This window comes from Molothrus ater, chromosome 1 (assembly GCF_012460135.2).
Source record: "Molothrus ater isolate BHLD 08-10-18 breed brown headed cowbird chromosome 1, BPBGC_Mater_1.1, whole genome shotgun sequence".
NCBI classification, from domain to species: Eukaryota; Metazoa; Chordata; class Aves; order Passeriformes; family Icteridae; genus Molothrus; species Molothrus ater.
The window spans coordinates 80,989,029-81,001,170 of record NC_050478.2 but is presented as its reverse complement, the minus strand read 5'-3'; the positions used below and the strand labels follow the sequence as shown (position 1 = coordinate 81,001,170).

At 52.3% G+C, this 12,142-nt stretch overlaps 1 protein-coding gene across 1 annotated transcript; it reads right to left on the bottom strand.

Annotated features, from left to right (window-relative positions):
- Positions 1-2,888: 2,888 nt before the first annotated feature.
- Positions 2,889-11,425, bottom strand: LOC118700070 (uncharacterized). The gene is made up of 2 exons (XM_036404401.2): positions 10,506-11,425; positions 2,889-4,580 (listed from the first exon to the last, which is right to left on the bottom strand). The coding sequence occupies exon 2, from the start codon at positions 4,568-4,570 to the stop codon at positions 3,131-3,133; it is 1,440 nt and encodes a 479-aa protein (XP_036260294.1). The 5' UTR covers positions 4,571-4,580; positions 10,506-11,425; the 3' UTR covers positions 2,889-3,130.
- Between the last annotated feature and the right edge of the window lie 717 nt (positions 11,426-12,142).

The window sequence follows — 12,142 nt, the reverse complement described above, 5'->3', positions numbered from 1 at the left end:
GTGTGGATGGCAGATGTGCCTACAAGTCTGGTTCTCTTTACCTTGATATCAGAGGTGGCCCTAAGCAAGTCACTTAAAAATAATAATTTGGAGAGAATCAGATGAACCATAATGCCTAAAGTCACAGCTCTGAAGTTTGACTTACGCAGTTTGGCATATTAACCTGAGTGGAAGCTTTTGCTAGGTAACAGAAATCAAAGATCCCACTTCCTCTGAAAAAACAAGTGGAAGATTCAAATCCACATCAGTGGTTTTCTAGGAGAACATTCTCAACAATGAACAGATCATTATCCCAGTGAAAGGGAGCAGGAAAGACTGCTCCTACTGGGACTTGCCTCTTGGCTATGCTGGCTGGAGCACACTTAGGATAAGTTATGTTTGTTATGTTTAGACACAATTGTTCACCTGCAACTTTGTCTCTACCAATACATTAAACAGCGCTAAAGAGCCTTCTGTGGCCATAAGCTTTGTGCATCTGGCATGGCTGGCTTGACCTGTGTGTATTCATGACATAAGTCTCCTCTGTGAGGTGTTTCTGTGACTCCAGGATGTAAATACCAGGTTTCTGCCTACCTTTTACTTCATAGTGTCTGAGGCAAGGAGAGTGCTGAAAGGCAGCTGGTTATTGCTGAAGCAGAAGCCATGTGTTGCATGCATTATGATGGGGCATGACAGTGTATAAAAATGGTTTTGATTGCACAGTGCCCTGCAAGTGCACTGAAGGACAGTGCAGGTCAAACAAGTGTGCTACAGTCTTTTCCATGCTGCCTGGTGTTCTTGGTCTTTGGTTCAGCTGGCACAGAGGCTGTGGATAGGTGTGGGCAAACCTATGTTAGGGACCATGGTAAGCAATGTGGAACAGAGTCAGGCAGGCACAGAGCATTCTTGAATGAGCCTCCAAATCTTGCTCTAGTAAGGCGCACAAGTACAGTCAAAAAAGGATCAGTACATGTACAAGAGCAAAACTTCAAGCATCAAAGTAGCTTGACTGCTGGAAACAAAAATGCTCAGTGGAATAAAAAGGAGCTCTTAAGAATCAGGTGCTTAAATTGTTCTCTGGCCTTTGTGTACCTCCGCATGTCAGCAGTGAGGGTAATCACATGTCCTTCTGCTCAGTGTTGTGAGGATGAATAATATAATGATTTTACAGGATTCAAATAAAAGAAAAATGAGGGCCAAACAAGGACTTTGAACAGTTTGGCCATGAAACACAGTTTGACCACAGTAATATCCTTCAGTGTTGAAGATTCTCTCAACTCTGTCAACTGCAATTAACTGCACAATTTTAAATTGTGTTGAAATTTTCCAATTCCAGATGCCTCTGTAGCCATTTGAATAACAACTGAGGCAGTAACATGTGTGTAAGCCAGGTTCCTCTGATCCACACGGCTGATGAGGGTATCAAAAATTGATATATGTAATTATTCTTGCACTCCCTCTTTTCATGTGAATCTCCTACATCACTCACCAGGTCAGCCTCTAAGGTCCACTGAAATCCCAGGTGGGTTGGGCTGTCTCTGTTTCATGTTATAAGCTCCATGACAGCACTATGATATAGAATCCCATTCACCCTCCAGAAACTGGAGATTCATTGCATAGTGTGTCCTTCCCAGGCTAGGCTTAGTTCATGCTATTATATGCTGCATAGCAATCTCTCTGATGCCAGCATTTGAGTTCTGTCAGAAATCCCAATTAGTTATTTTTCCCTTTGTAAATCAGCAAAAATATTTTATATGTCCTTTAGTGTTGCTTTTGCAGTGCCTTGAAATCTTCTGAGTTTTACAGATCCCTTCTATCTCAGGATTTGGTGCAGTTCATGTAATCTGTTACTGCTTCCAAGCACCATTCCCTGTGAAGGACACACTGTAGAAGAACTGAGTCTTTTGCCCCAGCACATAGCATGGAAACCCCTTTCCTATGAGGACAGGCTGAGAGGTCTGGGTCTGCTCAGCCTGGAGAAGAGAAAGCTCCAGGGAGGCCTTAGAGCACCTTCCTGTACCTAAAGGGCCTGTAAGAAAGATGAGGAAAAATAGTAAGGCCTATTGTGATTGGACAAGGAGTAATAATTTTTATACTAAAAGAGGGGTGGCCTAAACTAGATATAAGGAAAACATTTTTTACAATGAGGGGGATAAAACAAGGGTGCAGGCTGACCAGAGAAGTGGCAGGTGCCCTATCTTTGGAAATATACAAGGCCAGATTGGACAGAGCTCTGAGCAACCTGATCTACTTGAAGAAGTCCCTCCTCATTGCAGGGGGGTTGGACTAGATGACCTTTATTGGTCCCTTCCAACCCAGATTATTAAGGGTTCATAACTTTAGTGTTGGACCTAGAGTCAACGGACTAGGTTGCAGGGAAATGGGACCTCTGGTTTTGAGATCCGCAAGCTCATTTCCAAGGTGTTGTATGCTGCGGTGCTGAGGTGATGAGTTTGCCCGGCTCACGTTCAGCCCCGATCAGCGGCGAAGGGGCGCTTGAGGAGCCCGGAGCTCCTATCGCGCCTATGGGTCCCGAAGAGATCCACGATACGAGAGCGGAGGAGGGCGGCAAACGCAGGGAGGCGCAGGCAAGGAAAGAGGGACTCAGCCTTCAGGAAGGGTTGGCAGGTTTATTGGAGGAAGGTCGAAGGGGGAGAAAAAGCAGGGTGGAGGGAGAAGGACTGAGCACTGAACTGAGGGCAAGAAACAGCTTATAAGGGAAGGGGGAGGGCCTGGGAGGGGCAACACGACAGCAAATGAGGGTATGAAAGAACTGATACATAGGTTGATGAACGCATGAAACCGACAAATCAGCAAAAAACTGGGGAGGGGTCCCTGCCCCTGCCCAATCACTCGACACCCTGGGGAGAAGGTTCTAGAAGGAAAGGCAGGGCTGCCGAGAGATGGACAAAGGCCAGGGGTGGGGACAACAAGACACATCTGATGGATAGGGGAGGGGAGACGTGATAGACAAATAACGATAAGAAATTGGGGATTTCCAGGGAAAGAGGGGGAAACTATTCAGGATGAACCAGACCAAATCAAACAACGTTACATCACACACCACCACATCTCCCCCTTTCGCAAACAACAAAAAAAGGAAAGGGGGGACGGGGGGACTAACTTATTATAAGTATCTGAGTTTATGTTCTCAAGGTTCGAATTCGCTGTCCTCATAGGACAGTTCTTGGTCTACAGGCTCCATGCTGTCTCCTTCGTCAGGGTCCTCCCAAGAGTTTTCTTCTGGTGAGTTAGGGGGTGCTTGGAGTCGGAGGACTTCCGGAGAGGAGAGGGCTCGGTTAATAAAGTTTTTCAGTACTTTCCATAGTATTGAGGCAGCGAGCAACACAAGTATAAGTGAAAAACATAAATAAACGATTGGCTTCAGGATGGCCACTACCCAGTTTGAAAACCCCCACCCGCGGAACATGTCCCCCAGCCAGTCGGTAGTTTGCGCTTTAATATTTTCAAGATGATTTTGCATGCGCTCAATGGAGACTCTCGCGTCTTCAGCCCTGGATGAGAGGTTGAGGCAGCAGAGACCTTCAAACTCCTCGCACTTGTGCTGGTGTAACAGGAGGAGGAAATCGATGGCGGCTCTGTTTTGGAGCGTGGCTTGCCTCGTGACTTTCTCATCATAAAGGAGGTCCGTTAGGGCGGCTGACGTAAGATTGGCCTGTTTTACAACCCAACACTCTAGGCGGCCCAATTCGCCTAGTGACTTCGCGATCGCTACCCAAGGGAGTAAAACTGTGAGGGCAGTCGCTTTTGTACGGTCCCAATGTTCAATCACGGAGTCGCAGCCTTCATCTAAATTCTTTAAATCTCTTTTGATACGTTTTGAATCGAAGGTCGAATTGAGGCTTGCGCTTTTATTTTGCCAATCAATAATATGGGTCAGGTTGGGTGTAAACAGGGACAGCCGGCCTAATGCACATGGTCCCCCGATAGGATTAGATGGGATTCCCGCCCAAGCTCGGTTTCCGCAAATTAAGAACAAACCATGGGGAAGGGTCACTGCTTTGTCATTCGGGGAGGTGGCTAGAGGGATTTTTTCAACTCGTTTGCACCATTGGTTCGGGAGATAGGAGGCATTGGAGGGGTTCAACAGGGTCAGAGTGCGTGGATACCGGAGTGAGGCAGAGGGGGGGTGTTGGGAACCCGGGGCTTCTCTAAAATATAGAGGATTACCGGGGCTGGGGATATATCGAAAAATGAGGCAAACTGGGGCAAGTGCAGAGCCGAGCAAATGGAGCTCTGGAGGGTTCACCTCAAGAGTAGGTTGTAAGCGGAGGTGGTCTCTCCAGGCGTTCCAAAAAGCAGTGGGGGATTTCGGGGTAGTTCTGAAGGAGTAAATATAATTGAAAGGGGAGGGAAGCTGGGAAGGGGGGAGCGGGATCCCCACGAGGCAAGACGCCATCGGGTCTTCTGCTGCCGCCGTGTTCAGGCAAAGGTGATCTTGCCCCAGGGCTTCCGCGAGGGTCCGCCAAACATTAGGTTTCGGCTGGGGGAGAGTCCATGCAGAGCAGCTGGTGGTGAGCGTGGCCCAAAGGAGGTAGGTGGCAACTAGGTGTGTCTGGGGCCGTGCCATACCTGAAAAACTAAAAAGAGGCAGTATCAGGGAAGGAGAACTGGGTTTTAAGAAACGTGAACTAAATATTCGAATGGTTCTGGCTCATCACTGAATAAAAAACAGATAGGCGGAAGAAGGGGGTCAGGGGGCTTTCTTCGGCGCCTCCAACTGGCGACACGGACTTGTTGCTCTTTCGCCCGGTGTTTCGCTTCCCTGGGCACAAAAGGCCGAACCCACTTTGAGGGCACCCACTTGGGACCAGAAGGAGTGAGGACGCAAGCGTACCCTCTCCCCCAGGTCACCAAGTCAAAGGGCCCCTGGGTCTGCCAAGTCTCCGGGTCCTTAATGAGGACCGGAGGCTTGGCTGTAGGTTGCAGCGCGTTGTGGCTCCCGAAGTGTCTAACCATGGGCGGGTTCAGGCTCTCAAAGGAACAGTTCAAAAAATTCAAAGTGAACATCGCCTTTGAGAGTCTGATGTGAGGGGGCTCTACCTTTGTGGTGGATTTCTGGTGTTCTAAAGTTTTCTTAAGGCTTTGGTGAGCCCTCTCTACCATGGCTTGGCCTGTCGGGGAATAGGGGATGCCTGTTCGATGTTCTATTCCCCATTGCTGCAGGAACTGGCGCAGTTCCCTGGACTTGTACGCAGGCCCATTATCAGTTTTGAGCAGCCTAGGGATGCCCAGAACAGCAAATGCCTGAAGTAGGTGTTTTTCGACATCCGCTGCTCTTTCCCCCGTGTGGGCGGAGGCGAATACCGCGCCGGAGAAAGTGTCTATCGAGACATGAACAAAGCTCAACCGGCCAAAGGAGGGAACATGAGTGACATCTGTTTGCCACACTTCACAGCTCGAAAGTCCTCTAGGATTTGCCCCCAGGCCCAATGATGGAAGCTGGTGGGACTGGCACTGGGGACATGTCGCCACGATAGCTTTGGCCTGTTCGCGCGTCAGATTGAACTGGCGAACAAGGCCAGGCGCGTTTTGGTGGAACAGCTGGTGGCTTAGTTTGGCCTGACCGAAGCGATCAGGGAGCGGGGCCACCTGAACAGGAGCGGCAAGGGCATCAGCGCGCCTGTTGCCCTCCGCAATGAACCCCGGCAAGTCGGTGTGCGACCTTACGTGCATTACGTAGAAGGGCTGCTCTCGGTGGGAGACTAAATTTACAATTTTGGAGAGTAGCTCGAAAAGACGAACATTCGAGACGTCCTGGAGGATTGCTCCCTCCGCTCTGGACACTACACCGGCTACATATGCCGAATCAGTTACCAAATTGAATGGCTCAGAGAACCTCTCAAAAGCCCGGACGACTGCATCTAACTCAGCCACTTGTGGCGATCCTTCCACCACAGTGATGTCTGCCTCCCACCGCTGAGTTTGAGGATCCCGCCAAGTCATTACTGACTTGTGGGATGCTCCAGATGCGTCAGTGAAAACGGTCAGGGCATCGAGGGGTCTCTTGCTCTGCACTGACTTGATGGTGAAAACAAATTCTTGATTAAACAATTTGTGGGCCGGCCGATCTATCGTAATCTGGCCCGTGTAGCTGTCCAAAGCTAGTTGTAAAAGTTCACTCGTCTGAAGGACGTTCTCAAACATTGTTAATTTGAGGTGGCCCGTGCCGAATTTAATGGGAAGATGAATGCACGTCAAGTCCTCACCTGCCAGCTCCCTGATCCGTGATCTCGCTTTCCGGATCAGGTCAGCCACCAGCTCCAGTGGCGATGTCATTCTCTTGGACCTGTGGTGGCTCAGGAATACCCACTCTATGATCAAGAGAGGGTCCTTCGCCCCGCGGTCCTTGCTCTTCCCGATGACTCCGTCCCACTGGAAGAGCATGCCGTGAAGGTGTGGCAGTTTCCCCAAAACAATAAAACGGAATGGCAGGCCCGGTTGGTACCGGTGGGCCTGCCTGGCCGAGATTAAACTCTGAATTTTCTCCAGAGCGGTTTTGGCCTCCGGGGTGAGGGTCCTGGGAGAACTCAGCTCCTCTCCCCCCTTCAACAAATTGAAGAGAGGGGTTAGGTCTTCCGTGGGAATACCCAACCAAGGTCTCACCCAATTTAAAGAACCACACAGTTGGTGGGCATCTGCTAGGCTTCGGATATTGCTTTTTATTGCCAATTTTTGCGGAACAATGGTCCGCTTGGTAATTTCAAGGCCAAGGTACCGCCAGGGTGGCATCCTTTGAATCTTTTCCTGCGCCAGCTCAAACCCTGCAGCAACCAACGCAGTGGTTGTTAGGTCAAGCGCATGAGCCAACAGGTCGTCGTCTGGCGCACAAATCAAAATGTCATCCATATAATGATGGATGACGGCTGACTCCACAGCTGCACGGACAGGGGTCAGCAGGGAAGCGACGTACCATTGGCAGATCACCGGGCTGCACTTCATGCCTTGTGGCAATACTGTCCAATGGTAGCGCTTGCCTGGGGCTTCACGGTTGATGGATGGAACCGTGAAGGCGAAGCGCGGCGCGTCATCAGGGTGTAGGGGAATTTGGAAAAAACAATCTTTTATGTCAACAACTGCCAAATTCCAATCTTTAGGGAGCATCGCAGGGGACGGCATCCCTGGTTGGAGGGGTCCCATATCTTTAATAACTGCATTAATTTGACGGAGGTCATGCAGGAGTCGCCATTTGTCTTTGTTGGGCTTTTTGATGACAAAGATGGGAGAGTTCCAAGGCGACATGGACTCTACTAAATGCCCTTTCTGTAGTTGTTCCTGCACGAGCTCGTTGAGCGCCGCTAATTTTTGTTTGTTTAGCGGCCACTGCGCCACCTGTACTGGTTCATCCGAAAGCCAATCCAGCTTCCAGGTGGGGCGCTCAGCAGTGGTCGCTGCCCGAAAAACCTGGGGAGCCACTGGTAGGTCAATTCGGGCTCCCCACTGGGCCAAGAGATCCCTCCCCCACAAGGGTTCCGGGTAATCTAAAACAAACGGACGAACCGAAGCCAATTGTCCGTCGGGCCCCGTAATTTGTACGATGCTCTTCGATTGTTTTGCCAATTGAAGCCCTCCTACACCTCTGATGTGGCCAGGGACGCTTTGCAATTCCCAACGCGACGGCCAATCCCGAGAGGGAATAACCGTGACGTCTGCCCCTGTGTCCAGCAAGCCGCGTAGTGCGACTTGCTCTCCCCCCTTTTTTAATTTACAAATAAGTTTGGGCTTTTCATGCCCAAGAGTTTGAGCCCAGGCTACTGTGGGTATGTCTGGAGCCTGGGTTGCCGATTGAAATTCCGGAGGTGATAAATCGGAAACAGCATACGGTGGTGACACGACAAAGAATTGGGCCATTATTTGCCCCTTCGGTAGGAAGAGCGGGGGGTGGACACAGTGCAGCATGAGTGAGATTTGTTCCGAGCCAGCGGGAAGCAGGCTCGGGACAATACTCACTTCTGGTGGGGTCGCCTTTGTGTCGCCTAGGACGAGGAGACTGTGGCTTTGACGTTCCCAGTTTGTTAGACCCTCCGGGAGGACAGCAACGTGGTGGAAACCGGCGGAACGGAGATGTAATGGTTCCGCAAGCTGCAACCTACGGGAGGAAACACAGGATGAAAGAGCATGAGTATTAATAGGTGTCTGTGTCAGTCCGGTATGAAAGTCAAGTCCAGTTGGAGGCATTATCTCACTGTTCTCCCTCTTCTCCCGCCAGGACGGATGGTGTGAACAGGCCTCCGCATTTGTGTCCTGGCGCAGGGGGCCGCTGCGCTGTTTAATTAGTTTTTTTGAATAGTTTGCCCGTGGGTCCCCTGCACGGACTTTTTGAACTCATAAAATTGTTGTTTGAGGGGACATGCGGGCATCCAGTGCCCCAGCTTCCCACACAGATGGCACGGTGTGGCTGGAGGCTTGGGCACCGGGGCTGATGTTGGTGGCAGCGGCTGCGCGGTAGTGGGACAGACGTCGGTGGTAAATGGGGGCTCCTCGACGGCGGCGGCGGCAGGACGAAAAGGTGTCTTCAGGCGGGAGGCTGCGGCAGGTGGTGGTCCAGTACCTGATGGAACTAATACCTTTTTCCCACACACCAAAAGCATGTCCCGCAGGGTGGGAGCTGGCTCCAGAGGGAGGCTGTTGATTGCATCTTTGCAAGCCGAGTTGGCATTGAGGAATGCCATCTCTTTTAACAGCTCGGCTTGCAAGTGTTCTCCTTCAACCTGATAGTTAATGGACTTTCGGAGCCGCTCCACAAACTCGAGGAATGGTTCCTCGGCACCCTGCAGGACTTTGGCATATGGGACCTGGGGTGTGGCCGCTCGCAACCCCAAGAAAGCTTTCTCAGCCGCCCGGGCAGTTTGCTGCAGAACCTCCACGGGTATGGCTCTGGCTTGGGTTGCTCCGTCACTCCAGTTCCCCGTCCCAAGCATATGGTCAATGGAAATGACATCCCCGTCTACACTCGTCCGGGAGTTCGGGGAATCCCATAGGGACGGGAGCACCTTCAAGGCTTCCTTTCTCCACGCTGCCTCCCAGAGCACTTGCTCGGTGGAATTGAGGAGGCAGCGGAAGACTCGGCGGAGGTCGGCAGGTGTAATGACCGACTCCGCCAGGACGGCCTGAAGGAGTCCCCGAAAATATTCGGAGTCCCTCCCGAACTCTTTCTGTGCTTTGCACAGCTCCTTCATGGACGAGTGAGAGAAGGGGACCCATTGAGCCAGGGTTGTCCCATCTCCCGCGGGATGAAAAACGACCGGGGCTGCTGATGGGACTGCAGACAGCTCCGGTCCCCGGCTCGGGACCCCCCCCCCGCTAGCCCCCAGAGCGTGGGAACCGGAAGGGAGGGCGTGGGAACCGGGAGCGGGGGAGGGAGGGTCCCGGCGTGGGAACTGGAGGGAGGGTCCTGCAGCAAAGTGCCTCCCCTTATGGGAGGGGCCCATTGACGTCGTTGCGGAGGCGGGGGGTGGTGGGAGAGGAGGGGAAGGGGGAGGAGTTGCAGGGGGTGAAGGCGGGGGAGGAGGGGGAGGAGTTTCGGGAGCAGGGGGCGGAGGAGGAGGGGGAGGAGAAGGGGGAGGGGGAAGGGGAGGGGACGTGGGAGGAACCCGCGAGGGGGGAAGGGGAGGGATTTGGGGGGGGGCTCGGGAAGGAGTGGGGGAACTCTGGGAAGGAGAAGGGGGTTTTTTAGGATTGAACACGCGGTCCCCTCCATTTCGGGATGATTTGACGCCATCTTGGCGAGAGGACCGCGGAGAACTGAAACGAACCTTGGGTTTAACAACTGGGGTCGAGGGGGTGCGGAAAGAGGGAGCAGGAACAGTCTCCTCCGGAGGTTGGCCAGACCTTCGGAGGCTCGGGGACCGGGTCGCCCGCGAGGAACTTAGGGACGGGTGTCTCCCTGGCGCGGGGCTGTCACGGGCTGCTCCCCGCAGGGACTCGGTTCGGGAGGGAGGGCGCGAGGAACGAAGGGCAGGTGCATGGGGACGGGGAGAACTGGGGTATAACTGGGGGTCCGCTGGCTGAGTCCGGGAAGAGGGTTTAACAGTGAGGGCAGAAATCAAAAGGGATATTAAACAAAAATGGCTCTGAAAGGATTTGCCGCCAGCTTGGATCTCTCTCTGAAGGCGGGATTGGACTCGCCTCAGGAATTTGGGATCCCGGACTGACTCGGCATTTAAATCGGGGTAGGTATGGGTCAGCCAGCGGACTAAACTTTTAACTTCCCTTTTATTAAACTTATAATTCCCACCCCCCAGGGTACCCACAACTTGGTAAAAAACCCCTTTCTGAGTGGCCGACAGTTTAGCACCCATATTTGCAGATGGAATACGCAGGGGTCAGCCACTCGCTCTACCGCTAGCAACAGGAAAATCAAAAGGAATCTAAAATAAAACTAAACGGGGTCCCCACTGACCCTGACCTCCCCCTCCCACTGGCCGAGGAGAGGACCGGGATGCCTACGCCAGGTTTTCCGTGAGGTCAGGTGGTGGGCTGTACAACACAGCCAAGAGACTCACCCGTCAGGGGGACGAACCAAGGCTGCTGCTAGCGGGAGCTGCCTGCGCCGAAGGCGGCCTCTTTAGGGTGCGCTGAGAGGGTGTCGCCTTCTTCTCTCCGGAGCACCGCACCTCCCGAAACGAGGGCGTGCTACACGGAGAGCGGTGAGTCGCCCAAAGGATTAGAGCAATCCAACCCGCGCGTCGCGGGACTCCTGTTCCGAGATGCAGTCCTCCGAACGGTGTTCAGGATCCGCAGACTGCCTCAGATGCAGGGGTCTTCACGCCACGCGTTGGGCGCCAAACTGCTGCGGTGCTGAGGTGATGAGTTTGCCCGGCTCACGTTCAGCCCCGATCAGCGGCGAAGGGGCGCTTGAGGAGCCCGGAGCTCCTATCGCGCCTATGGGTCCCGAAGAGATCCACGATACGAGAGCGGAGGAGGGCGGCAAACGCAGGGAGGCGCAGGCAAGGAAAGAGGGACTCAGCCTTCAGGAAGGGTTGGCAGGTTTATTGGAGGAAGGTCGAAGGGGGAGAAAAAGCAGGGTGGAGGGAGAAGGACTGAGCACTGAACTGAGGGCAAGAAACAGCTTATAAGGGAAGGGGGAGGGCCTGGGAGGGGCAACACGACAGCAAATGAGGGTATGAAAGAACTGATACATAGGTTGATGAACGCATGAAACCGACAAATCAGCAAAAAACTGGGGAGGGGTCCCTGCCCCTGCCCAATCACTCGACACCCTGGGGAGAAGGTTCTAGAAGGAAAGGCAGGGCTGCCGAGTGATGGACAAAGGCCAGGGGTGGGGACAACAAGACACATCTGATGGATAGGGGAGGGGAGACGTGATAGACAAATAACGATAAGAAATTGGGGATTTCCAGGGAAAGAGGGGGAAACTATTCAGGATGAACCAGACCAAATCAAACAACGTTACATCACACACCACCACAGTTGTACAGTTTCCTTCATTTGTAAGAGTACTCTGTCCTGTTCCCTGGGCACCCTGGGCCTGTTATGAAGAACATTGCCAGCAGGTTTCCTTCTGCTCAGCACTAGTGAGGCTGGGTCTGGAGTGCTGCGTTTCCCAGTACAAGACATTGGCATACTGGGAGTGAAGAGCCCCAAAGATGATGAAGGGACTGGAGTGTGTGTGACATGGGGAAAGGGTGAGAGAACTGGTACTGTTCAACCTGAAGAAGACAAGGCTCAAAGAGGATGTAGATTAAATAGAGCCAGATTTTTCTCAGTAGTGCCCAGGAACAGGATAAGAGGTAATGGGTAGAAACTGGCACACAGGAAATTCTATTTAAACCTGTGAAGAACACTTCTTTTACTGTGAAGCTGAGTGAGCACTGGAGTGGGCAGTCCAGAAAGATTGTGGAGTGTCCATCCACTGAGATATCTGGACATGACCCTGTGTAACTTGCTGTGGGTGACTTTGTTTTGAGCAGAGGATTTGGACTGGAGAATCTTCCAGAGGGTCCTTCCAGTTTCAGTGATTGTCTGATGCTGTGATTCTGTTTTATCTGTTCCAAGGTAGAACAGGGACACTACAAGAGATGATGAAGGCTGTGAAGTGCTTGAATACTTCAGTAATAATATGAAAAAATTACCTATAAAGCCAAGCTTTGAAAATATAGTTTTCCCTGGAGAATACTGA